General features: G+C 39.1%; 5 protein-coding genes across 8 annotated transcripts; 3 read left to right on the forward strand and 2 right to left on the reverse strand.

The window, feature by feature from the left end:
* Positions 1-1,680: 1,680 nt before the first annotated feature.
* Positions 1,681-8,783, forward strand: LOC110167876 (adhesion G protein-coupled receptor E1; the record flags this gene model as incomplete). Its single annotated transcript, XM_055147911.1, has 18 exons — positions 1,681-1,758; positions 1,864-2,037; positions 2,107-2,259; positions 2,337-2,459; positions 2,975-3,097; positions 3,165-3,208; positions 3,947-4,051; positions 4,883-5,036; positions 5,567-5,689; positions 5,766-5,956; positions 6,032-6,190; positions 6,271-6,465; positions 7,059-7,276; positions 7,378-7,438; positions 7,518-7,609; positions 7,758-7,926; positions 7,995-8,084; positions 8,168-8,783. Coding segments are annotated over 18 exons (2,294 nt in total), but the record flags the coding sequence as incomplete, so codon positions are not given.
* Positions 8,784-8,912: 129 nt separating this feature from the next.
* LOC110168638 (prostaglandin E2 receptor EP1 subtype-like) lies at positions 8,913-12,478 on the forward strand. 3 transcript variants are annotated; one of them, XM_055147939.1, is made up of 3 exons: positions 8,913-9,598; positions 11,150-12,046; positions 12,126-12,478. In XM_055147939.1, exons 1-3 carry the CDS (start codon positions 9,587-9,589, stop codon positions 12,342-12,344), a joined length of 1,128 nt encoding a protein of 375 aa, XP_055003914.1. In that variant the 5' UTR covers positions 8,913-9,586; the 3' UTR covers positions 12,345-12,478. The 3 variants fall into 3 exon arrangements, with proteins under 3 accessions (XP_055003914.1, XP_020789769.2, XP_055003920.1); XM_020934110.2 differs by having other exon boundaries at positions 8,913-9,461; XM_055147945.1 differs by having other exon boundaries at positions 8,913-9,461; positions 11,154-12,046.
* A 178-nt stretch (positions 12,479-12,656) lies between these two features.
* Positions 12,657-17,579, forward strand: slc27a1a (solute carrier family 27 member 1a). Of its 2 annotated transcripts, XM_020932265.2 has the most exons (14): positions 12,657-12,869; positions 12,942-13,045; positions 13,234-13,401; positions 14,206-14,600; positions 14,685-14,852; positions 15,008-15,077; positions 15,143-15,234; positions 15,302-15,411; positions 15,505-15,714; positions 15,785-15,911; positions 15,981-16,118; positions 16,213-16,377; positions 16,445-16,591; positions 16,662-17,579. In XM_020932265.2, exons 3-14 carry the CDS (start codon positions 13,235-13,237, stop codon positions 16,817-16,819), a joined length of 1,947 nt encoding a protein of 648 aa, XP_020787924.1. In that variant the 5' UTR covers positions 12,657-12,869; positions 12,942-13,045; position 13,234; the 3' UTR covers positions 16,820-17,579. The 2 variants fall into 2 exon arrangements, with proteins under 2 accessions (XP_020787924.1, XP_020787917.1); XM_020932258.2 differs by having other exon boundaries at positions 12,657-13,045.
* Positions 17,580-17,634: 55 nt separating this feature from the next.
* Positions 17,635-20,211, reverse strand: trim35-13 (tripartite motif containing 35-13). Its single transcript, XM_020934133.2, has 6 exons — positions 19,728-20,211; positions 18,867-18,962; positions 18,569-18,799; positions 18,463-18,485; positions 18,267-18,385; positions 17,635-18,188 (listed from the first exon to the last, which is right to left on the reverse strand). Exons 1-6 carry the CDS (start codon positions 20,127-20,129, stop codon positions 17,650-17,652), a joined length of 1,410 nt encoding a protein of 469 aa, XP_020789792.1. The 5' UTR covers positions 20,130-20,211; the 3' UTR covers positions 17,635-17,649.
* A 2,017-nt stretch (positions 20,212-22,228) lies between these two features.
* vac14 (vac14 homolog (S. cerevisiae)) lies at positions 22,229-24,994 on the reverse strand (the record flags this gene model as incomplete). Its single annotated transcript, XM_020932867.2, has 1 exon — positions 22,229-24,994. A coding segment is annotated over one exon (2,160 nt), but the record flags the coding sequence as incomplete, so codon positions are not given.
* Between the last annotated feature and the right edge of the window lie 6 nt (positions 24,995-25,000).

Below are 25,000 nucleotides of genomic sequence, written 5' to 3' on the forward strand. Positions count from 1 at the left end.
TAATCTTAGCAGCAAAGTGTGAAATATTAGTGGTGGCAGTTACATTTCTAGAACTGTCAAGTCTTTATTTTTGGAATGCAGGTTCAACTTGGAAAAAAAACAGCGAAATAGACACAAGGCTCAACTCGAAGTTTTTATTGGAATAATTTGATTCTTTTAGTAGTAGTAGTGGTATTAGTAGTTGTAGTAGCTGCAGCAGTAGCAGCAACAGCAGCAGCAGGTCGAAAACCTTTAAAATAAATGTGTAATGAAATTAAGTTAACATTTTACAATTTCATTAGCTATAATTATTTTTATTATATATATATATATATATATATATATATATATATATATATATATATATATATATATATATAAATATTTATTGAATTTTATAATATTTAGGATATACATTTTATACATGAACTTAAATAGCTATAATTTTTAACCAATCATTTTACCAATATTTTTTTATCCAATAATTAACTTTTTATACAGTTTTAAATGAGTACATGAAATGTAATATTTTACATATTACAGGGGTAGTGGTGAAGAGGAGGGAGCAGAGGTGAGAGGAGACAGGGCTCAGGAGTGGAGGTGAAGACTTGGTGCAGGGGCTGGGCTTTTTGACTTGACATATATTGTCTGGAATAGATGAATCAATTATTCAAATATTCTACAATCACTATTACACACATGAATCATAACAGCAGCCTAACTTGGGTTTGACTGAGGTCTACTGTTCTGCTCTAAAGAGATATTTATATCCAGTGATCTCATCTGAAATTGACCTCCTGAAGTAGTGAACTCTCTGCAGCAGAGAAAGACTGACTGGGTGTTTCCAATGATTAGGCCAGAATTGTCATGTGCTTGGGGAAACTGTTGGACCAGCTGGAAATTTGAAACTTATGTCCAGATGTGGTGTAACTATTTAGTTTTATATTGCCAATTTGCCTGACATATTAAGGACATTTGGTATATTTTCAGAGTGAGTATTTTAATGAGGGCTTAGTATGTGTGTTCAGTAAAAGTACTGACAATAGTAAACATACACTAAACACTAAACATAGTGTTTGGAACAAGAACAGCAATTACAACAGCAAGTAGAAGTATTGTTTATAGTAGTTCCCAAACTGGTGAGTTCCACTCTGGGCCTTCTGTAGTTTGAGTAGTTGTTTGTTTTACTTACTGATAAATTTAAAGACAATTTAGAGACAGATTTACAGACAGATATAGATATTTATATTCCTGTGATATATTCCTGTTATCACACTGAGTTGGCCAACTATAAGTTTGAAAATCACTGCTATATACTGTATATTTCATACTATGTTTTCTCCCTAGAATTTCTCTTGACTTTTCCTCCTCATTTATGCTTATTAAGTGGGACATTTGGGTGAGAAGTCTGAGTCTGCATTAGGCTGAAGAGGATGTAATAATGCTATGTTTCCTGACACATAGGAAGCCACAGTTGCAGACTCCAATGTGCTATTCATTTTGGCACAGTGGCTGCTAACAATGTGTGGAAGTAGAAAACCAATATGAGGACATTTACCTTTCTGATATACACATTATTAACATGTTGAAAATTATCTGCTAATTTCCCTGAGGCACATTCACAAATCTTATTGATGATGGGAAAAGACATTCAAATTAGGAAGGAGCTATAACAGAAATGTTCACCTCATTGTTTTGCAGTTCTGCTCATCTGCCTCACGGGGGCGCACCCAAAAGCGTGCAAGTTAGGACTTCAATTTACGAATGGTAAATGTGAAGGTAGGATAAAGCTATAACTACAAAAATAGCCATTAAGTTGAGTTAAGTTTTAGTCAATATGTAAATATACAATAATGACAATACAATTAACTTTCTTTGTTTTAGATTTGAATGAATGCCAGGATGAAGAAGATTATCCTGACATTGAAGGAAAATGCGGCCAGAACGCCAAATGCATCAATACTGAAGGCAGCTTCCATTGCAGGTGCCACGAAGGATACTGGACTCAGGGGGAAAATAATGTCTCATTCAATGCTTCAGCCTCTAAAACATGTATAGGTAAGACATTCCCAAAATTTGTTTGTCTTTAAAGTTCCCAATTCAATGACAGTTTCCCTTTATTCGAAGATATCAATGAGTGTTTGGAGGATCCAGACATCTGTGGTCCACATGCTACATGCATAAACAGTGCTGGAAGTTACAGCTGTTTGTGTGGTGATGGATTTGTCTCATCCAATGGAAAAGAAGTGTTTCGCAAAGTGGACAATGTCTCATGTATAGGTAAGATTACCATCACTCAGTGCATATTAAGGTTAGATGTATAACATAATAAATGTTGATTGGTTTCTTCTGAACAGACAGCGATGAATGTCTAGAGAAGGACATCTGTGGTAAAAATGGAACTTGCAAAAACTCAAATGGAAGTTATTCCTGTGTTTGTGATGAAGGATTTGTACTGAGCCATGATAAACAATGTGAAGGTGAGTAGAAAAACTGGAGATTTTAGAAAACCTATACAAAAAAAATTTAAGAGGAAAAAATTAAGATTAAGACTTAAGGTTGATACGGCGCAATATGAGGTTAGAAATATAAGAACAAATATATAAGACCACGTTTCTTTATTATAACTCATGTATCTGAATAGATATTACTGAATTGTTGCTCAAAATTAGTTGCATATTGCTCATCCATTTGTTTGACCTTTAATTTAATTTTATATGTGCAATCAATTATCACAAACCAGATAAAATAATAATAATAAAAAAATAATAAACATGATGATTTGTTGCACATATTTAAGCATTTATTTATTAACATATTAAAGGCAGATTGTAATTTTTACATACTTTACTGAGCTTCCTAACTTTAGCTCTATACAACCCCAATGGCACTTGGGTTGTACGGTATATAGCTGAATGACCTATTTGAGAGAGTTAGGGCTGCAGCAGAAGACTGACAGAAACACAACATTTCCTGTGCCATTGTTTCCCCCCAGACATTTGTGTGATCAATAACACAATCTGTGGGAATGGGACCTGCCACCTCGGAGCCAGGGGCCATTACTGCGTGTGCCACTCAGGGTTCTCCAACTACGGCATTGAACAGTCACGCTGCACTGGTACGACAGGAAAGAAACTGACTCTGCTAACATCCAGTGTGACTAACCATGCATGCTTTACTTGCAGAATTGAACTGTGATGTATTGGAAGATATGACCAGCCAGAAGAAGGTACAGTCACATATTTCACATAATGCACTATTAGTTTGCTTCAATTATATGTATGATCATAAAAATGATAAATTACTTTATATATGAAGATAACATTTTATTTGCTTATGCTGGGTTCATTATTATCTTGTTACAACACATTTCATTTGGGACTTTTTTAAAAATCATTATATTGTATTTGTCTTATGCAGCGCTTTTCCAGATGCTCAGAGTCACTTCCCAATTTTGTGCATTACTCATTCACTTGAAATACTGATCGACTGATGTGGGTTTTCTCATGGGCAATGTTGATACCGATTGTTTAGAATCCAGAGCAACCAATTTTATCCAAATGATGTCATTTAAATGTGGCTACTAGAAACTCACTCACAGCCTTTTTTACGACAAACCTTTAAGACAGCTATGTATCAGATAGTGCAGTTAAAGTGGTAAAATAAAGTAAAATTTTTAGGCAAGAAAATCAACCAAAACAGTATATCGGTCCGTGCTGGCTCAATTATCTGCAGTTTATAACTATAAATGGCAAATAAATTAACCTAATCAAATAAGTCACTGACATACCACATTTAAACAGGCAAACCCAACTTTCCTTAGCTACCAAGATTAGACAATTATAGATTTGTAAAAATTTAATCAAACGGTAAATTGTCTAAACCTCCTAATCTGTTTGGTTGTTTGTGATTATGTTGTAATTTTAATTTATATGAAAGCAGTTTTTGTTGTATTTACTCATCCTAGGTCTTCGGCCCTGCTTATGATCTTATGGTGAAACTGAAAGACCGATGTAAAGAAATTTCAGAAAGTAGAGTATCCACGATTCTTGACGGAGAGGAGATGATAGAGGTACAAACTCTTTTTTTTTTTTTTTTTTTTTATCAGATTTCACATTTATCTGTAATCTGTTTTCATAATTTTTTCCACTGAGAGAAAATCTTCCACCTTGTATCATGCAGACCTTCATGCATACTTTACCACATTTAGGTGGACGCTCTCTTTCACCCAGTCTTTCACAAATAGGCTACGTGCACTACAGGAAACAGCGATCACACTGTTAGTGTCACTACTTCCTGTCCAGTTTCATTATATGGTTTTTGCCAAGTGATGCTAAAATGAATCAATATTTAAAGATAAGGCAGTGAATAGGAAGCTGTAGATGGATGTCATGACAACATGTTAAAAAGTACACAAATAAAATGTATACTTCAGCGACAGACACTTGCTAACGCTAATGCTAAGTTTGAGGTATAAGGAATATTGCAACGCCACAAACATAACTGTTTTACATATAAAAACTGCTGGGAAATCTTTACTGTAGTTAATTAGATTTTTAAATGGTTTATTTTATATTTTACGATAAAAAAAAAAAAGTGACTGTTCGCTTTGAGACACAGTGAGCTAGCATGCTGCTGTGTACAGAACCAATTTATTCATAGTTGGCAAGAACTTCTCAAAACTCAAAATTGTATAACTGTTTGGAGCTTGACCATTTCCACAATGGTAGTAGCATAGAAACAGGAAACGGTGTCCGGCCAGAGCTTTTGTTTTTGGACTTTCGAAGCCTGTTTATTCTGGGATGGATGGAGTCTTCTGGACCCATTGCTTTTGTTGATCCTCTCCCCTCCTGTCTCTGTCTCTCTCTCTTTGTCTGTCTGTCTGTGTGTCTATGCGGTGCAGCTTCTGTTGCCCCTGATCGACCAGCTCCTGTCCGGCAAGCCTTTCCGTGATAACAGGAAAGTCTCCACCTTTTTGGATGCGGTTGAGGGCATTTTGAGGCTCATTGGGCCCTTCAACACGCCCCCAGGAGTGAAGAAATCCTCCAACTACACAGGTAGAATATAGAATAGTTTAGAGATTATATATCTACAATTTGCAGTTGCTGGCATTGGGTAAAATGTCCAAAAATAGTCCTTGACAAACCGCTTACAAAACATAATAAAAGGAAAAGAAGGTGAAAAATCATGTTATAGCAGACAAAATGTTCGACATTACCCATTATATTTGAATTGTAAAGGATTTACCTATCATTTTATTTCAGGGTTGGGTAATATGAAAAAGATCATAATTTTTGATTGCACTTTTTCCTCAGAACACTTAAAATGCATTTCAATACTAATTTCATAAACAAAAACAATGCAGACAATTAATAATTGCCACTTAAGATAAAAAACTACTACTCTAAACCTCTCCTACTCTAGATGCTTTTACTGTCAGGATTGACCATAGATCTTAAAAAGAACCAAGCTGATCACATGATTAGAAATGACTGGATCTCTTAAATTGCAAAGTCCTATTCTATTTTTTATATTTACAGTGCCTCAAATTTGGCTTGTATTTTCAAAATGTGATATTTGTGTATAGATTTGGAGCTGCATGTGCACAAAGGAAGCATCTTGCCCCAAGGAAGAGTGGAATTATCACTGAAGCAAACCAAGTTGGATATAGAGATGGAGACAGTTGCAGGGGAGCCCTCTCGGTATCCAGGTATCCGTCTTAGAATATGCATTTGTTTAGAATTCTTTGGTGAATGTAATTAATCTAGATTTTTCTGCTTTGTTAGGTTTTGCCGCAGTGTCATTTCTGAGCTACAGGAAGTTAAATGAATCAGCAGATGGCTTTTTTGAAGGTGTGAAAAAACAGAACAGAGAAAAACACATATTGAACTCCAACATAGTGACAGTCACCGTTAGTAACCAGGACACAACAGACCTAAACAAACCTGTCTTCATTACATTAAATCATCTGCAACAGGTAGCTACATGAGATCAGAATTACATATAATATACAGAATAGAGCAATTCTTCTAACTTGTGTAATGTTTTATAGTTAAACCAGACATCCCATTGTGTGTTCTGGAATTCTTCTATGAATGGAGGGGCGTGGTCTACTCACGGGTGTAAAGTTAACGAGTCCAATCCCAAATATACAGTGTGCTCTTGTAACCATCTGAGTAGTTTTGCAGTTCTAATGGCCCTCTATGAAGTGGTATGATAAAACAAATACAAGACACATCATAGTTTTTGTGGCTGTGATCTAACCAAATGATGTCTTTTCCTTTTAAATAGGACAAATTCGAGTTGGAGCTCATCACTTGGATTGGCCTGTCCCTGTCTCTGGTTTGTCTGTTCATCTGCATTTTGACGTTTGGGCTGATCCGCGCCATCCAGAGTCAAAGAACCAAGATCCACCTGCATCTCAGTATAAGCCTCTTCTTAGCCTTTGCCATTTTCCTGATCGGCATATCTCGCACCGAAAACAGGGTAAAGACAACAATAATCATATTGTGATGCATGAATATAGGAAATGCTAGAGTTCACATAAACATTGCTTCCCAGACACGAACTTGTCTCAAAACAATGTACTCATTTCAGTGATACAGGAAGAAAAACAAACAAAAACAAAACATAAATAAAACTAAATGTGACTTTTCTGAATAGTTTTAGAACAATGTTGAGCTAATATTAGAGCTAGTACAAGACCGCATTGTACTACTTAAGAAACAACTATTACTTTTGTTGTCTAAATGTATTAATACTCCTTAGTATCAAAACCAAGAAATGTTAGTATTATGACAACTATAGAAAATGCACACCCTTAGTGGTGGGTGGTTGAAAATAGCCAAAGGTTGATGCATAGAATGAATAGCTAAACAAAGCCAGTAAAAGCTATGTTACTTACATGACATGAAGGTTAATAAAATGGCTCTACTCACTGTCAAACTTTTGCTCTAAAATGTGACGAAAATAGACACAGCATTTGTAGCATATCCAACCAGAACTTTCCCATATTTTTAGGGCTAAGAGTTTCCCCTGCACTGTACTTTTTTAACACTGTCACTCCAACTCCACATTAGGTCGGCTGTGCAGTGGTAGCAGGTCTGCTCCATTTCTTCTTCTTGGCTTCATTTTGCTGGATGTGTCTGGAGGGCATACAGCTCTTCAGAATGGTTGTGCTGGTCTTTAACACCTCCTTCAGAACAGTCTACCTGATGGCAGCCGGCTATGGAGTCCCAGCAGTAATTGTGTCTATCTCGGCCCTAGCTAATGTCAAGGGATACGGCACGGAGAGATAGTGAGTTCCCCCTATATCACTGCTCAGCTTGCATTATTTCTAATTTATACCTCAATTTTGGGCTACAGTGGGCTGACAGGTTCCACATTTTTGCCTTGCAGTTGCTGGTTAAGCCTGGATTCTATTTGGGCTTTTTTTGGGCCTGCCTGTGTCATCATTTTTGTAAGGAAGGACAATAGTTACACAAACTTGTAATAGGCCTGTTGAGTTCATGTTTAAATCTGGCTTTGTCGGTCAATAGGTCAACATCTTCTTCTTCCTGATCACTGTGTGGAAATTGGCCCAGAAGTTTGCAAGTCTAAATCCTGATCTTGACAACCTCCAAAAAATAAAGTAAGATCTACATACAACATACATCAGTATGTTTTAACTCAAATATTTAACAAAACTGTTCTATTGTACGACACCAGTATCTGGACCAGGAGCTCTATGTTGCATCAGATTTACTTTTACATGACTATGGTTTTGTTGCCCTCTGTAGGACATTCACTATCACTGCAGTGGCTCAGCTCTGCGTACTGGGAACAATGTGGATCTTTGGCTGTTTCCAGTTTGAGGAAACAACAATTGCCATGTCGTACCTTTTCACCATCTTTGCTAGTCTTCAAGGAGTTCTCATTTTTATTATGCATTGCTTATGTTCTAAACAGGTAGGTTAAATAAGACATTACAATTAGTTCTTCATGAACTATCAATAACAACTTGTTTCTTCAATAAGGTAAGAGATGAGTACAAAGACATATTGGCTAGATGTTGTGCACCACAGAAGAAAACATACTCCGAGTTTGGATACACCACCAAAGCTCAGGTAAGGATTTCACATTTCCAGTAAATAAAGTAAATATAATAAACTAAAAAAGACAAACACATTTCAACATCTGCATTTAATAGGGAACCAGGAGCACACAAGAGACAGGAGATTCAAATATGTGACAAGCAGAGTGAGGACTGGAGAGGAGTCTACTATTACTGTAATTTCAAAGATCAGCATCTGCCTTGGAGCTGCTGGTCTGGTGGTTTACTGCACTGCTGTAAAATGCTTAAATTCCAACTTGAACTTTTTTCCATTTTGTTAGACACAGTTAATTTCAAAATAGGAAAGCCTAAACAGTTAGAATTAAAAATGTTTCTAGAATTGCTAGAAATGCAAAGTGTCAGGAAAATGGCCCTTTGTTAAACACATACTGTATTTTGGTCCAGTAGTCTGTAATTTTCTAGTCTCCTCGTGCAGTCTAATAGGTACTTCACATCAAATTAGATATACAAATCATAACAATAGCATGTGTAGTACACTGTAATGCTATATACTATATTTTGAATGGATGTAAAATGTTTCCTATATGAGATGTTATGAAATATCCCTTGAATGTAAATATGGATTCTGATCTTATTCGTACATAACTGTTTATATTATCAACAAAGTGCTTTAAACTGTTTATACTGCAGGTCTGTGTAAATGTTGTAAACAAAATGTCTTTCTTAACCTAATATATTTTCACATCATTGATATTTTGTGGAGCTTTATTGATTGGACTAAGCAGTAGTTAGTTTCCCATTTAAGCTAATTATTTAAAAGCTAAGTATGCAGACAACCTCACTGCCAAAGTACAAGCGAATTGCATTTAGGTACAAGGAAATGGGACATTTTTTGTTTTTTTTTCATTGGCTTCCTGTTTATAGTAGATCTCAACCATGATGCTCTCCACAGCAGAGAATGGTTTACCTCCATCCATCTTAATCAAGAAAAAAAAGCACATTTACCTGGAAATATATGATCTATACTAATTTACATGTATAATGAGTGTTACAATGGGCTAAAAAATAACAAGTGATTTCATCCCTAGCCAAAATGTACAAGTATTTTGTTACATTTGAACTTTTGGGGGAAGATTATTGATTGAGAGAGTAATTTAAAGCTGAGCCATTATTGCACAACAGCGGAGAAAGTGAGATGAGTCAAAAGGACGGGAATAGGAGAGTGGAAAACTTAAATCTAGCCGAGATAAAATAACTCCAAAACCTCTGGAGAGAAAACGCTGGAGGAGAGATAGGGACCTGTCACAAACAACAAGCTCAATGACAAACCGCAAAACGTGCCATTTTCCAAGTTGTACCTAATGCCCAAAGCGCTCTCATTTTTCAGCCATTCTTGACAAATCAGCAGTGGTATGAAGTCATCAAGTGGGTGAGTTTCATTTATTATTAATAATCATCGAACAGCATACGTGGTCAATATACTTTGTGCACTATTCTGAGGTAGCAACACATAACTCAAGCTGAACTCACAGCACGCTCACAGCTCAGGAGAGGATGGCTATAAAGGTACGGACTCTCTGCCATTGTAATGCATGCAATAGATAAAAACAACATAGCCAAGTGTTTTAAAGTGTTTTCATCAATGTTCCTTTACTGTACACTTGCTTTAGATGCTCTTAAATTGTTGAGCTAGCAGCGCTGCTGTTTGGTGTTAGGCAATATATTAAATATTTTGTCTATTGGCATAGCTAAATGTTCATATTTCATATATTGTTTTCTTTTTCAAATGGTGCCACAGCAATGATTCCATACAGGAGTAATTACTTATGAAAGAAGCCTTTAAAAGTAAATTGTATTTATGTATTTACATTAAATTTCAGCACTATTTCAACATTTTGTAGTTAAAGAATTTCAATCAAAAAGACATTTTGCCAGTGTAAATATTTTATCAAGAAAGTTGGTTGTACTTTGTAAACAGATCAGATAGAATAGCAGGATAGACCTGAGCTGAACCTGTATACTTCCACATTAAGAGTGTGGTCAAAGTGCATAACAGTATTGGATTACTACTGACCTGGAAAATTGTATAACATCTCTAAGAGGACACATATATATCACGGCTTAAATGATGAATGGGGCCGCACACTCAAACTGAAAATGGTAGTTTTATGTGTGCACTGTGGAATTATCAAAGGCACCAACTATATGGGTTATTTAGTGGCTCTTTTAAACTAAAGTCTCTCTGTGTCTTCATTAGGTCAACAATCTGCTAATTCTGTAGTTTACTTTAACTCTCTTCAAACAAGTTCAGAAATACATAGTATTTTACTACAAAAACAATTACAGTAGCAATGTTGAGAACAAAACAAGATTGTAAACCCCCGAGCTTACTTTGTAAATCTGTGGTTACTAGAGCACATTTGGAGTGTTGTCATGAATTTGAGAAACAAGCCAAAGCATTGCCGGAACACTCCCAGATTACACATTATTATAATCTTGCAAACACTTGCCAGATTCTTCAAAATCCTATATCCAATAGGATCCTATACCCACAAAAACACAGAGAAAGGGGAATTCATTCCCCCAAACATGAAATCAAATAAAGCCCCGTCCAACTATCAAAAACATAACTGATTTGTGCGCATAATCTGTTGTTTAACAGAGCATGTATTTCATTTCATTTTTATTTGTTTGAGCAACATGCCTGTATATAAGGTACATTACAAAAGCAAGGATATGTACATGTGCATATGTTGGGACCATTTCTTGTGCTCAAAAGGAGTAGGTTGACATTTAAAAAACTTAGGTTATTATTACCCAAGCCTAAAGCAAGTAAATAAGGAACAAATAATAATGCATGACTTACTCTGCATTATTGTGTGTGTTTATAATAAAGAATAAAGATTATTCTTATTAACGACAATAACTGATGATCAACCAATATCAGTTGTGGAAATGTGCATGACAAATAAGATATTTACTCAATTTTCCAGTTAGTAAATACATTATGATCACTAACCAGTGCCATATTGAAGTAACAGTCAGCTCTCTTCATCTGCATTCTTAAAATATGAGCATGACAACATTATACATTTACTGACCTGTGATTTTCTGTAGACAGCTCTGGCCATGAGGACCCCCTCCATCCTGATGACCATGTCCCCCCTCCTCAGCTTCAGGATGAACTCCTCTACCGTGCCCGCTGCTCTGTCCAACAGCAGCTCCACATCCCTCCGACTCTCAGGTTTAGGAATGTCCTTTTTCACCATGACCTTTGGAGCCATTTCCAACCTCACTGCGCTGGGAATCCTGGTCAAGTCTCGTGTCCGGTTTCGCCGCCAATCTAAAACACCATTTTTGATATTAACAGTGGCTTTACTAATTGCTGATCTTGGAGGTCATTTGATCCCAGGATCTTTTGCAATGTCACTTCATATCAACAAAATGTATCAACCAAAACCAGACATGCCCAATGAGACTTTATGCCAAATTTTTGGAGCTAGTATGGTGTTTTTTGGCCTCACCCCATTGCTGCTGGGTTGTGCAATGGCAGTAGAACGTGTTGTTGCTATTTGCTTCCCATTTTTCCATGCTTCCACTATAACTAAAGGTCATGTGCGCAGAGTGGTCCTATCATTGTATTCTCTTGCACTTTTAATTGCTATTTTGCCTTTATTTGATATTGGAAAGTACACCGCCCAACATCCAGGAACTTGGTGTTTCTTACAAATTCAAATTCCTCATTCAAGACAAGATAGAGGCATGGCATTGGCATTTTCATGTCTTGGGATTACAGCTCTGGCCTTTTCGCTTCTCTGCAACATCCTGAGTGGTTTGGTATTGCTGCAGGCCAGGAGGAAAGCCCAATATGTGAACACAAAATCTGATAATACTTGTGCAAGACGACCTTCAACAGCCTCTTCAACTTCTTTATTTTGTTCCCTGGATGTTGAGATGATGGTGCAACTGGCAGTACTTACAGTGGTTTCCTGTGTGTGCTGGAGTCCATTCCTGGTAAATCGTCTGAAGATTTTTGCAAAATATTAACATTTCTAAATAAATAATTGCCTATTTTGTGTGTTTTTGTATTTAGATTCATATTCTGGTGCTGCAATCCAGCCAGAGTTCAGGAGATTTACCCGAGGGCCCTGATCGGTTTCTTTTGCTGGGATTACGCATGGCCTCCTGGAACCAAATCCTGGACCCGTGGGTTTACATCCTGCTAAGGAGGACCGTGCTGTTCAGAGTCTGCTGTAGACGAACTTTCACTAACTTTAAATACTCACGGAGGGAAACATTTGTATTGCAATAAACATGGGTTTGTTGGCGGCTGCTGTGAAACTGAATTCATTTAGTACATTTAAGGGGGCTTAAACCGTGTTTTCTCAGAAATGATCGAAGCCAACTAGCCAGCTGAGAAGTTTTAGCGGATTTCAGAACTTATTTGTAGTCTGAACCCGGCTCCACTATGAATCACCTGCAACCATTCCTGCAACTCAGCCATTGGGCGGCGGAAACAAATGGCCAATCAAAATCAAGCACATGTTGACAAGCACTCAGATGGACCAATGACGACCCTGTCTCAGTTGCCTCTCCCTCGGGGTGGGCGGTGCTTCTCTGGAAATGACCCTATTCAATATGGAGTACAGAAAATAGATGCGGTCGATTCACTGCTTTCTATAGCTTCTGTTTTAATTTATTACGCCTTTTTGACAGTCGTTCCTTTCATTAACCCTCTCAACTCTTATTTATCGGCTTTCTGAAATATATGTTATTCGCCTGGCATTATTTAACATCGCTGAACGCTAAAGAACAACATAGCGGTCTGCTGTAAACGGTGGGAACTACAGTGACATTAGTTCAAACTTTTGAAAAACCTAAAATTCATCTATCAGGTGTACTTTCACAGTTTTTCAAGATACAGACGAGGACACAAACATCGAAAGTTACCGCAAAAGTTAACATCGGATTATTGGGTGAAAGGTGGCAGCGCTTTTAAGTTGTGGCTCATAGGTAAGTTGTATGCAGTGAATGGATGTAAATTGCACTGTCTAACTAACTTTATTGTCGTCTGATTGTTTTTACTAAGGAATAACGCTGGTATAATGGTGCGGATTGTACCTATTGAAGCTGTGGAGTGGGGTTTAAATGAGGCCAGTTCTGTCTTAAAAGCCTGTCTTTCTCTGTTTTCATGCTGACAGAATGCACAATGCGGCGAGTGTCTCGGCTTCTCTGGGATCCCTGGGACTACTGCGGTTCTTCGGGGTGTCCTGGTCCTGGAGCCTGGCAGCAGGCCTCGGGATGTACTTGGGAACAAAGAGTTGGAAATACTTCTACATCGCAGCTCGCACGTTCCAAAGAGATCTAAAGTAAGCTCAGAGTTGGTCAGTGAGTTAAAATGAATGAAACGGAGTGTTTTTTTTTCTGCGCAGAGCTATCTGAGGTACAAGGGAAAGTGTAATGCAAAGTGCTCCAGTGTATCCAAGGGAATTCCGTTAAATTGTCTTAAAAGTGCAGCATGTAACTTTTCTGGTACCATCTTTTTTCCATGGTGATGTTCTTGCTTTGCCTGCAGTGTTTATTGTATGGCACTAAACTTTCCAAGGAGAGAGCCAGCTAGCACAACCCCCATATTACTGGTCAGATTTGCGAAGAGGTGACCATGTTTCTCAAGCTATTTTTTAAATAGCCATATTTAAATAAACGCTAGACGGATGAGTTTAATTGCATAGGGTGGAACATTCCAAGCGAAGCAATAATACCTCCATGGAGGCAAGCAGATAGCTTGTTTTGTAAAAGCAACAGGCCCCAATGCAGGCAATTAGTTGGCTTGAAACTATGAAGTGACAAGTTCTTCAGCATTCTTCTTCCACTAGACATTATCCCTACTGGACTGTAGTGCAGACTGCAAGCTTTACCATTGGAAAAAATAAGATATTTTTGAACTGAGAACTGTTGACAAACTGCACTGTGGTAGGCCACTGATGCCGAACAGTATTATTTAAAAAACATGCTTTATAATTGTTATAAAGCCATAGTCAAGTAAAATAAAAGTCTGAAAAAGCTGAAAACATTTTCTTAACAATGTATTTACATAAACATTAATTATATATTTTTTTCTTGAATACTGAATATTATCTTGAGTAGATCTAACACTTTTTGTTTCCCTTCAGTGGCCTATATGTGCTGGTGAGGGTGAAGTTGGCTCTGTGGCGTTACATGAAAAACGGAAGCAACATTCTTTCCATTTTTGCCGAGACGGTAAAGCGGCACCCAAACAAACCTGCACTGATCTATGAAGCCACTGGGGAGACTTGGACCTTCACACAGCTGGATGAGCTGTCCAATGCAGTGGCCCACTGGGCTCAGGACCAGGGCTGGGGGTCTGGGGATGTGGTGGCTCTATTCATGGAGAGCAGGCCACTGCAAGTGGCTCTGTGGCTGGGCTTGGCTAAAGTCGGTGTTGAAGCTGCACTGATCAACTTTAACCTTCGGCAAGACTCACTCCTCCACTGCCTCGGAGTGTCAGGCTCTCGGGCTATTGTCTTTGGAGCTGAACTTGCCGATGGTAAGAGTCCACTGTCCTAAGCGCAACATCAAGTGTGTATATAGGGCATATTTATGTTTTCTTTGTTATAACTTCACGAAATAGCCATCCAGGACGTGAGTGCTGCTCTTAACCCATCAATGGTACGGTTTTGCTCTGGGGAGCTTGGTGCTGCTCAGCTGACAGGCCTTAAAGCACAACCTCTGGAGCCACTTTTAATGTCTGCAGCCAGACACCCTCCATCAATCTGTCATCCAGCAAAAGGCATGAATGGTAAGTGCTTACTCATATCCCAGCCTTAACTTAAAATGAATCTATATATGCTCACAGAGCAATAACTCCTTGTTGTAGTACAGTTTCTCTAAAGGTTACATTATGTGTAACAAGACTCTTTGTACCAATGTAATAATAAATGCATTACTCCACAGATCGTCTATTTTACATTTACACGTCGGGCACCACAGGACTGCCAAAGGCTGCTATCGTGGTTCACAGTCGGTATGTATTTTATCACAGAAACCCAAGAATAAATTGTATTTCAAACATTATTTCTGCCACTACAGTTACTACAGGATTGCTGCTTTCGGGTATTTTGCTTTCCGCATGCGCCCTGATGATATAATCTATGACTGTTTGCCTCTCTACCACTCCGCTGGTATGCAATTTAAACCTCCTTGTGATTGTGAAATACTTTTGTCCTTGTATAACCCTATTTATTTCAGGTAACATAGTTGGAGTTGGACAGTGTCTGATCAATGGCCTTACTGTAGTTGTGAAGAGGAAATTCTCTGCCAGCCGCTTTTGGGATGACTGCATTAAGTACAACTGCACTGTGAGTTCCAAGAATTTTGACTTTAATTTGTAAATGTCAATGTAATTGTATACAAAAGATGAGGAATAGTAATACAGCTCTGTACATGTACAGATTGTCCAGTATATTGGAGAAATCTGCCGCTACCTCCTATCTCAACCAGTGCAACCATCAGAGAAGAGGCACAAGGTTCGTTTGGCTGTGGGGAATGGCCTCCGCCCCAGCGTTTGGGAAGCTTTTACTCAGCGCTTTGGGATCAAACAGATTGGAGAGTTCTATGGGGCAACTGAGTGTAACTGTAGCATTGCCAACATGGACGGCAAGGTCAGTTAAATTTTGTAGAGGAACAACCAAATGGTGTGAGTTATGAGTGTAATATTTCCTGTCCTGTTAGGTTGGAGCATGTGGATTCAACAGCCGCATTCTGCCATTTGTATACCCCATACGTCTGGTGAAAATAGATGAAGACACAATGGAGCTGGTGCGGGACAGCCGAGGCCTCTGTGTGCCATGTCAGCCTGGTAAAGCTTTTCTCCTTTGTTCATTGGAAATCTTTTTAATACTCACCTTAACAGATTTGTGTGTAACAGGTGAGCCAGGTCTTCTGGTTGGTCGAATCAATCAGAAGGACCCTTTACGACGATTTGATGGCTATGCTAACCCAGAAGCCACAAAGAAAAAAATAGCTCATAATGTGTTCAAGAAAAATGACACAGCCTATTTATCAGGTTTTATAATTACATTTAATTTGTATCACAATAAAGAAGTTAAGCCTTTATATTGACCACATTGTCTAATAATAATTCTATAATGCTTCTCCAGGGGATGTGCTGGTCATGGATGACTTTGGCTACATGTACTTTCGGGACCGCGGTGGGGACACATTTCGGTGGAAAGGTGAAAATGTGTCCACCACTGAAGTGGAGGGCATCCTGAGCAGCCTCCTGGGTCAAACAGATGTTGCTGTCTATGGGGTCACGGTGCCAGGTCATAAAATCTGATGATGGTCAGCTGTACCTGCACTTTTGTTTTTAATTATATTTTTTGTGCCCAGGTGTTGAAGGAAAAGCGGGCATGGCTGCCATAGCAGACACCACAGGGTGTTTTGACCCAAACAGTTTCCTGCAAAAAGCCCAGCAAGCTCTTCCTTCCTATTCCCGGCCGGTGTTCCTACGTCTGTCTCCGCAAGTGGACACCACAGGTAATGATTCAAACTGAGGAAGCAAAAGCTTTACATTTATACTTTTTGCTTATACTTTGTCTTTTTGTAGGTACATTTAAAATCCAGAAAACAAGGCTGCAACGAGAAGGATATGACCCAAGGCACACAACTGACCGGATCTACTTTTTAAACTCCAGAGCTGCGCGGTATGAGATTGTTGATGAAGAGTTGTACAATGCCATAACAGAAGGAAAAGTTTCTTTATAACAAGTATAACTGTGTAGGGCAGACGTGTCGTGCTTTGTCTGGACAGTTGCAAAGGCAACATCCACATTTTGGCATTCGTTAGTTTGGGTGCTCCTCCGGTCTAGTTGTAAACTGTAAACCATTCAGGGGAGAGAGATACGCAGGCGTGGTCAGAATGCTGTTACAAATGTAATGTTTAACACTGTAACACAAAGGACAATATGCAAGGGCATTCGCCCTGTCCTATTTTCTCTGGATAACTAAGTAACTTCTAAAAGTTGTGATTGATTTATACCATATGAATAGGACTGAAATATGATACATTATTCAATAATGTTGCTTGTTTTGTAAAGGGCAAAAGTCCCAGGGTTACAGTTACTTGAGTTTTGCCTGAGCACAGAATTTAATACAAGATCAGTTCAGCTGGGTCAGGAAATGTGTCTGTATGCAGCTATGAGGTTATTGTTACTGTAAGAGCCAGAATAACACATAGTACAATGAGACTACTCGATCAAACACTAACCATAGACCTCATTCATTTGATGTTTCCTTTGTGGAGGTTTGCAAATGCAGACTGTTACAATTTGTGCCTTATGTGCAATGAAAAAATCATTTTATTTCACGTTTTCATGTGAATGCAGAACCATGAACATTGAGTCACATATTGTGGCTTATTCTGTGTTATAATACATGTTCTATTAGTCAGTTGTTAGGGTCCTTACATTTGTTAATTGTTCAAAGTCAATTTGTTACCTAACTGTTATTAAACCCCTAAAACTCATGTTTGTTTCTTGTCATTTATAAAATATACAAGGGTGGCAAATTTTTTTACATTTATTTTTCCACTTATTTCATGTGTCTGTTGACAGTAAAATCCTTGAAGGGAGTATTTTCAGGGGATGCTCTTTGCAGGCAGTGCAGAAGTAGGGGAACACACTGGAGGCAATAATATCTTTAAAGGTGTATAGAGGTGTTCTCACTCCCGGATCATAAAACACCACCTTGCAGCGGTCCATGTCTACAACTATTCGAATGACCTCCGGCTTCTTGGTCATGGTCAGCGGCTCCCAGGGTGCAGTGCAGGCCTTGTGCTCTTCATTACGAAACCGAATGGTCCAAAATCCTCCGGCTGGCGTCAAGACATGCTTACCCTTTCTGTCGATGGAGTCACTGGCCACACCCACCACCCAATAGGTGTTGTCCTTCACCTCCACATCCCAGCTGTGGCGGCCAGATGATAAACTCTCTGCACCCAACAACTCTGCACTGATGTCAAAGCGTTCTGGATTGTCCGGCAGCTTAAAAATCTGTGTGGAGTTTTGAACAACTGTCAGGTCCTCTGACAGGATGAAACAGCTGGCAGCAGTATTGGGGTCCAGAATCACAGGATCTAAGGGGTAAATGAAATCGTTATAATGGTAAAACTTAAAAATTCAGAAATTAAATTGATTTATGTGCTGCAGCTTACAATGTTTAATTATGCGTTTCATCTTTTCCCATATTTTGAATTTCAAAGAGCCCAAGTGTTTGGCCACATCAATGAGAGATCCAGAGATCAGTTGTGGATCTAGAGTAGTTCTCCAGGTCCTGCAAAGGTATTAAATTTTTAATTGCAAATTCAGACATGGAAAGCTTCATCAACATTAATTATAAGTTCTATTTACCTTTTGATCGTTTCTTTATAGTTCTAAAGAAACATTTGAGAAAAATATGAAATTAATTAATGTCACAATTCCACATTATACTTGCATAATAAATACAGTAGCCTACCTGAAGAAATGGGATGTCTTTAGCTGTCATTTCTTGCTCCACAATTTTTATGGTGTTTGAAAGTGACGCAATTTCACTGTTTATATCTTCAATGTTCTGCGTTATCATTTGATTCTTATGCTCTTTCTCTGTTAATAGGGCCTGAAGTCGTATGGCCTCCTGCTCCTTGAGAAACTTATGGAGTTCCTCAAACTCTTCTTTGATCTGTGTTTCAGTGTGTTCGGCCTGGTTCTACAAAGACAAGAAGGATGATCAATATCACCTGTCAACATAAATTCACTCTCAAACTCCAGGCTACCTTGACATGCTCAACCATCTCTTCGCACACATTTTTGGCCTTCCTGAAAACATTCAACTTCTCTTTCAGAGGTATGAGAGCTGTCCTCAGTTCCTCCTATAAGAAAACAGAGAAAGTCAACACACATAAGGGAGATAGTGTAGCTCAGGCTGTCAACCTTATGTAGCACTTTTCAGCTGTCACATTCCCTTCATAGGCCCATAAAGGCATGTTTGCATTGCAGACAAATAGGAGCACAAACATCTGAAGGAGCATTTGATATAGATTGTACAAACACATTGAGCTTGTGCACTGAGTTCAAACAGGGATACAATATGGCCCCCTGTAGTTTTTTGATGTTCTGTTCAAGGTTTCCCCATATAAAATGACAGCAGTAAAATGAATGTGACCCCAAAATAGGGCTCTAGTTTCAGACCCCAGAGACCAACGCAATGACAACCCCAAAATATAAATCTATTTTTAGAGGTAATAAACAGTGGCATACATCTTCACACAAACCTGAATCAACATATGCATTACTGGTTGTATAGGAATGCCTCTGTTGTATATGCCCATAACATGACACTTGTTGTAAAGGTGCCTAATACAAAGGTAGTCAATCTCTGATTTTCAAATTAAGTGATATAGATAAAGAGCATTTTCACTTCTCAGATTTCAAATACCATTGTTTTAATTCAATGACACAAGTAAACTTGCACTTTCAAGCCCTTTACAAGAGGTTAGTAAATCAGTTTCAGTGAACAGAAAATAAATTCTGTTTTGACTGTTTTATGACTCGCACGTGATTCTTATATGTCCAAAATGAAAGTGAGACATACCACAGTGCCAAACTCTTCTCTACTTCTAACTTCTCTAACCTACCTTACAGTCTTGAGCTCCTTCCGCTGTGGGGTAGATCTTGTGTCCAGTATGAGCAGCTGATTTCCCACAAAGGCCACAAATGGGCTGGAGGTCCTCCACACAGAACAGACTGAGTTTCTCCCCATGTTCTTTACACGCGTTTGGATCACCTTGTCGCCTTTCGTCCTTAAGCCTCTCACAGGTCTTTTCCAAAACACTGCTCACCACTATCTGATCCATAGATGAGCGGTGCCAACACAGTGGACAGTAGTGTGAATCCCTTCCGCCTTGGCTCTCAAAGCTGTCCTTCAGGCACACTTTACAGAATCTGTGTTTGCAAGTGAGCACTACTGGCTGACTGAGAATGAGTCCACAAACAGTACAGCAAAGGTCGTCCTCTTGATAGGCATGTCTGGTGGCCATTCTTTAGTATTCCCCAAGGGGGCTTCGTAGTGTCAACCAGCTCTGTCCCCGCCCCTCCCACGCTTATGACAAGCTACCTCATCTTAACCCCAGCTTTAAGTGTTAATTCCGCCACTCCCAAAGGCATATCCCCTGTTATGCACTGCTGGTTTGAGAATGCACATTGCTCATTCACAAATAAACACTCCTGCATAACAATAAAATAAGCTTTGAGAGGTATATAGGGCCATATCAGATCTGAAAAGTTACAAAAAACAGGTGACACATTTGTCCCCTACTCTCTTTTGTCTGACCCTAAGCTGTGGCCTGCTCTATGATATTTGAGAAGAGTGTTGAAATGACCTGTCACTCTGTAATTAAAGCATTTACATAGAAACAATATCCCAGATAAGACCCGGCGTCAGGGCAAAAATAGAAGAATCTGACTTGGACTCAAGCCATGTGGGTGAACAATACATGCATTATGTTTATTTTTAGGTTTAACAGTAGTTGAACATTTTTAATTCTGGCTATGTGAAATAATATGTATATATACACTAATATAGTACTACATGATTTTATGTTTGCAAAATTGATTTTCATAACCTGTCCTTTACAAAGATGCATTATCACTTATCATTTAAAATACCTGTATTAATCCCACTTAGCTGACCTTACTTAGACTTTTTATTTTGGGTGCTACTCTGTGCAACACCAAAAATAGGGTGAGATGGAATATGATCCTCCCTTCAGAAAAAAATGGACCTGTGCTGCTTCAGCTTTTTCATAAGGTCTGCCCTGCATCACGCAGCTTGGATTTGCAGTTTGTCTTAGAACCAGCGGGAGTTTAATTTCTAGCTTATCTAAATTTAGCTCACTTTGCTCCTCAACAACAGCAGTAAATAAGTTAGAACCAAAGGCTTCCCTTCGGTCAACCTCGTAGAAGGCCATGTCCTACCGACTCAGTGCACATATTGCTTATGTGCCAAAGAGTAAATTTGATTTGTAGCCTTGCCAGTGTCAAGAGCCATTACAGTCAGCAACCAGAGTCAACATTAACCTCCTTACAAACAAATAATTGGCACGTGTTTGACTTTGTATTACTGCAATCTGTATTTTTCTTTTTTTGATTCAAAGCATGTCTGCGGCCCTGGTCGCACCTGTGCATATGAATGAACATACATCACCCAGACAGACCAAATACAGAGATAATGAGCTGGCTTCTGTGCATACTCTACTAAGCCTGTGAGCCGTAACAAATGTGATATATTTGGATGTGTCTAAATGTGTTTTTGTTGCGACAGTCCTGAGGATTTAGTTCTACTTTTAGAAACAAAAGGCTTAAAATATGAATGATATTTGAAACTTGACCAGGTGTTCTTATGCTTACCTTATGGTCCTTGAATGCCTCTTTTATAAGGAACACAGTGTGACCCATGTGGAGGCTGGTGGAGCGGCAGGCATGACACAAAGGCTCCAGCTCAGTTACACACAGAAGAGACAATCTCTCTGCATGAACCAGGCATGGTTTATGGGGAAGTCCATAATTATCTTTAAAACAGAGGGGGCATTCTTTGGTGCCATATTCAATCCAAAATAGTTCCAAACAATAGTTACAAAAGCTACGTTCACAATAGATGCAGCTCAGGACAAGTGGAGCCAAAAAGATTTCCTCACAAACAGCGCAAAAAGACTCCTCTACAGCCTCGTATGATACATCGGCCTCCATCTGTGAAACTTCTGTTGTGTGCAGTTCTGATGGTCTCCCTGGTTTGACACATGCTATGTGTACACTATGTACTATGTGTTCAAGAGCAGAGAGAGGGCCAGATCATATGACCATATGACCGACCATTAAAACACAAGGACTGGAGTATCCAAATGAGCACATGCAAATGCACAAAGCATGATGTAATTTAGTCTGTGACCAGCACTCCCTTTCAGTACAGCTGTTTCCAAATGTGTTATAAGGGATATTCAACTGACAGAGGTTTTACATCTTCTGATTAAACAGTATTTTCCAGGCATGAAAATATAGAGACCTCTTAATATTATATAGAACTTATTCAATAAAATATATGCATTTTTTTATCCAAAATTCAAAAGAGGAGCAATCAGTGTAGATTTTGATTATTACACTTTATTAGTTTTTTTTTTTAAACAATGACAGTGCAAATAATCTCCTGAATGCAAAATCATTACACCAAAGGTGTGCAGTTCAACTAAAGAATGTTAAAGAAGCGAAATTGAAGTGAAATGCCACATGTAGCTGCACCAAAAGTGTAACGTGATTAAAACAGCATCTGATCTCAAATAAGGCAATAAGAGCATGTGGTTTGGTCAGCTGGTCACACCCTGACAGTGCTGTAACAGTGACTCATGCAAGGAAAAGAATTCAGATACAGTACTCAATTGTGTGACCAGTGCAAATACTGTGAAATTTAAAAACAAACAAAAAAAAGCAAACAGAAAAAAAACAAAAGGAATTTAATGTGAACAATAATCGCTTTTTTTTTTTTTTTTTACATTTTGTTAACACTAAAGAGATGCTTTCATAATTAAAATCTCACATGACACACTTTATTAGACAATTTGTAAATGTACAATGAATATGATAATTACAATTTGGTTTTATTAGAATCCAATAATTACAATACACTTTCCACACTGGAATGTTTGTGTTTTTTTCCTTCACATATAGATTTACATATACCTGGCATATATATTTAAATAATCTTTCTGTCAGAGTGCTCATTGGCCCGTCCTGAGCGCTGGTGTCTGACCTCCAGGTGTTTGCTCTGGACACGGTCGAAATGCTGCAGCAGCTCGTTGTAGTCGATCTGAATATGAGAAGCACGTTTAGATGCCACCTGCTGTTTAGAGTCCATGTACTTGGATTCATCCACAGTACGCATCAGCTCTGGGTTTGGAACACACCTCAAGCGATGAGACAGAAGCTGGAAGGCCTGGCTTTGAGGCAGCAACATCAGCAGACCATACAGTGCCTTTATTAGATACGGATTATTCTCCACATCCAACAGCTGAAGACGCAGGTAGGTAAAGATGGGGCTTTCTATGAGCTGCACAAGTTTGTCTACCTCCATGAGAAAGTCTACAGTCACTTCTAGATCTCCAAATTTCTGAATAAGATCATAGGCACGTTTATAGTTTTGTGTAAGGAAGCAAAGCGATACTGTGGCAACAGGGTTGTGGCACCAGGATCGATATAGGCAGCAGAACAAGGCGCAGCTCTCTGGGGTACGCAAGTCCTTGAGCTGATTCCTCAACTGAAAGAGCTCGGCAGAAGTGAGCAGAATGGTATTCAGGGTTTGGACCATGGTGGAGGCAAATTTGAGGTCTTCTTCTTTGAGCAATATGTCAGCCATTGAGTGAAAGATGTTCTCTGCGTGAAGTAACAAGCAGAGCTGCCTGATAATAAATGCCCCTCTGTTTTCCAATAGTTTCCTCTCCAAGCTGAAGCGTTTAAGCAGGTTGATCATGAACTTGTAGAAATAAGAGTTCATACTTGGAGTAGAAGGGGATGAATCAATTGCTTTTGCACTTGGATGCTGTCCGGACTTGTCAGGAACCTTTAACTCCAGTTTGTTGTCAGTATTGTCACATGACCCTGTCAGATCTGTCTGCCCTGCAGGAGATGAGGCAATCTCAGCCAAAACTTCCAGGTCTTTCAAAATGACCTCATCAGACTCATCGGAGAGAGTTTTGAGGAGCATAGGGAAAAGACTGTCGGTGTGACGAAACATTTTGCGAGGTGTCTTGATGTAGAGGTGGTAGAGCCATTTTAGAACTGCTATGCGTGTCATCATGCCCGTGGAAGAGTCGTGGAGGTGGCGGTCAAGCACCTGAACAATACCATCCAGGTCAAGGGTCACCTGAGGTCGGTCTGTGCTAGCTGGGGTAAAGAAGCTAATGTTGCTAAAACCAACAGACTCCTGTGAGGCATTTAACATGTCACTCCCATCTGACTGCACTTTGGGCTCCTCTCGAGACGGCGAACCTGTGCTTTCACTTTTCACCTCCTCTTCCTCATCATCATCATCCTCAGGGGTCACAAGTTTCATCAGACTATGATTGCAGGAACTGGCAGCTTCTTTTGTGTTCTTTTTTCTGTCGTCATATGAGAGACAAGGCAAAACTGCTGTCAAAATACCAGAGGAGTAAGGGAGCATTACTCGACCTGCCAATTGGATGAACTCTCTCATCCAGGTCATAGCAGTCAGCTGAATCAGGTCGTTGGTAAGTTTGCTCTCATCTGCGACTTGGCAATGGATCACAAGGATGTTGGCCATTTCTGCAAACTTCACACTGGAGGGAGTCTTTTTAATCTCCTTAAGAAATTCCCCCAACACCACCTCACATGTCCGACGAATCTCTTTGCTATTGTCTCCCAAAATCTGGAACAGCCCATCCAGGATTTCAGGAAGGTAATCCAGAAGGTGAATGTCTGGCACACATTCCAAGACTTGAATCCAGGAAATTATAAATTGCCTGGCATATTGATTGTTTGAGTAGATTCTCTCTCTCAGCAACGGGACAAACGCCACGAGATCAAACTTGTTACTTTCAGTCACTATGTCTTTAAGCAGTCGGTCCAGTAGTTCTGATCCACTTTTCACATTAGGATCTGGGTCGGCCGCAAGTTTACTTAGGCCGTCAAAAAGCAGGTTGAAATGAGGAAGTACAGCTCCTCGGGCAACTTTGACAATATTATAGAGAGCCTCACATGCATAGTAGCGTAGGCGACTATCCGAGTCATTGAAACACGTGAGTACAGGCTCGATGAGTTCCTTCAGATACAGTCCCGAGTCCTTACCGAGAGCTATGGAGCAGGCTGCAAGTCCAATGAGACCCCCTTTGCGGCTGTGGGGGTG

Source organism: Boleophthalmus pectinirostris, unplaced genomic scaffold (assembly GCF_026225935.1).
Source record: "Boleophthalmus pectinirostris isolate CB_2022bp ecotype Guang Dong unplaced genomic scaffold, ASM2622593v1 HiC_scaffold_111, whole genome shotgun sequence".
Taxonomy (NCBI): domain Eukaryota; kingdom Metazoa; phylum Chordata; class Actinopteri; order Gobiiformes; family Gobiidae; genus Boleophthalmus; species Boleophthalmus pectinirostris.